General features: G+C 39.9%; 1 protein-coding gene across 1 annotated transcript; it reads right to left on the bottom strand.

Annotated features, from left to right (window-relative positions):
• Window positions 1-798: 798 nt before the first annotated feature.
• LOC110561966 (large ribosomal subunit protein eL33-like) lies at window positions 799-1205 on the bottom strand. Its single transcript, XM_060370848.1, has one exon. The coding sequence runs from the start codon at window positions 1173-1175 to the stop codon at window positions 843-845; it is 333 nt and encodes a 110-aa protein (XP_060226831.1). The 5' UTR covers window positions 1176-1205; the 3' UTR covers window positions 799-842.
• Window positions 1206-1453: the final 248 nt, after the last annotated feature.

Genomic DNA, 1453 nt, shown 5'->3' with positions numbered 1-1453 from the left:
AATAGTTGATGGGACACAACTTCAAAGGAGGACCAGTGTTTTGGGGCTTGTCATGAAGAAGATAGAGAGAACATAGTCCTTCCAGGCAAGGAAAGCATGGTGGGGGACAACACCCTTAGCGGTGACAAAAGCATGAATTGGCCTGCCCACATCCCCATAGCCAACAAGGAAACAGAAGGCTTAGGCAGGAATCCTATAACCTATGCTTCTCTAGCCTTGCTCCTATTGTGTGTGTGTGACCCACGCCAACCAGGTAAGCCACATGTGAAAAAGTTCTATGAACTGTCCTTCCATCACTACCTAGAGACCACCTTTGAGACAAATAAGCCTTAGAGAACATCTTCCATTTGAACCATAATGAACTTGACACAGCTTTGCTTACAAGGAAATATGCAAGCAATTTTCAATACAAGAATGAAAACCAAGTCTACTATGAAAAGCCGTCATCAAGAGAAGTGGAGATTGGGAGTTATTTTTCTTTACAATTTGGATTATCCAGTCCAAGAATTTTAATTGAGGGAATTAATCAAACATGCCCTTAAATATTAAACTTTTATATGTTAATAACAATAATAAACTAGAGTCAAGGCAGGCCATTGCATTATTCTCCTAATGTCTAGAGGAGACCTGTTTTGATGAGAAATATAATAAATTAGATCAATTATATATTAGAAATGCATCATTTTAATTAGAAAAATGCATCAAGTATTTTCATTGTTTTAAGTTTCAGTTATAATTCTATATTTAAAGTGAACTACTGGAGAATATTATAATCATCTTCCAGTTTCAGTGCATTCATTTTTTTTTTCAAATCCACTTTTATTTATTTACTTTTCATTAGTTTAAATCCGGGAAGGGTACAGCATCACACGGATTCTGTGTCCAATGGCCTTTGCAGGAAGGTTGCTTCGGAATTTGGCACGAACCATGCCACTGTTCCCATGGGCCCGAGTTACTTTTCCCCAGATCACTCTGGTTTTGTTTGGCTTGCCTCCAGGAGTTACTGTATTGTTTTTTGCTTTATACACGTAAGCACATCTCTTGCCTAGGTAGAATTCTGTTTCGTCTCGGACATAAACACCCTCAATTTTAAGAAGAGCCGTGCGCTGTCTTTGGTTCCGGAGACCTCGCTTGTAGCCAGCAAAAATGGCTTTGCACCACAGCCTTCCAGACATAACTGCTTCTTAGAAGTCCTGTTCCCAGCAGGCCTTTTCCTTGTTGGTGCTTTTCTTTTTCTTCCATCTAAACCTTTATATTTCTAGAAACAAACAGAGTGTGCTGGCCCTTGCCTGTTAATCTCAGCACCCATGCCCGAGACTGAGGTAGCAGGATCACGTCCGAGGCCAGGCTGAGTTATGTAGCAAGCCCCATTTTAACAGCAACAAACATCTAGAAGTCCAGTGCATTCGTTTTAATCTTACATTAATGTTCCTGGGGAAAAAAAATCCTAAAG

Source organism: Meriones unguiculatus, chromosome 17 (genome assembly GCF_030254825.1).
Source record: "Meriones unguiculatus strain TT.TT164.6M chromosome 17, Bangor_MerUng_6.1, whole genome shotgun sequence".
Classification (NCBI taxonomy): Eukaryota; Metazoa; Chordata; class Mammalia; order Rodentia; family Muridae; genus Meriones; species Meriones unguiculatus.
The sequence above is the reverse complement of the archived record's forward strand: the minus strand, read 5'-3'. Positions and strand labels throughout refer to the sequence as shown.

Bases quoted from the DNA above. Each gene is read 5' to 3' on its own strand.
- LOC110561966 (XM_060370848.1), bottom strand. From the start codon at position 1,175: ATGTCTGGAAGGCTGTGGTGCAAAGCCATTTTTGCTGGCTACAAGCGA.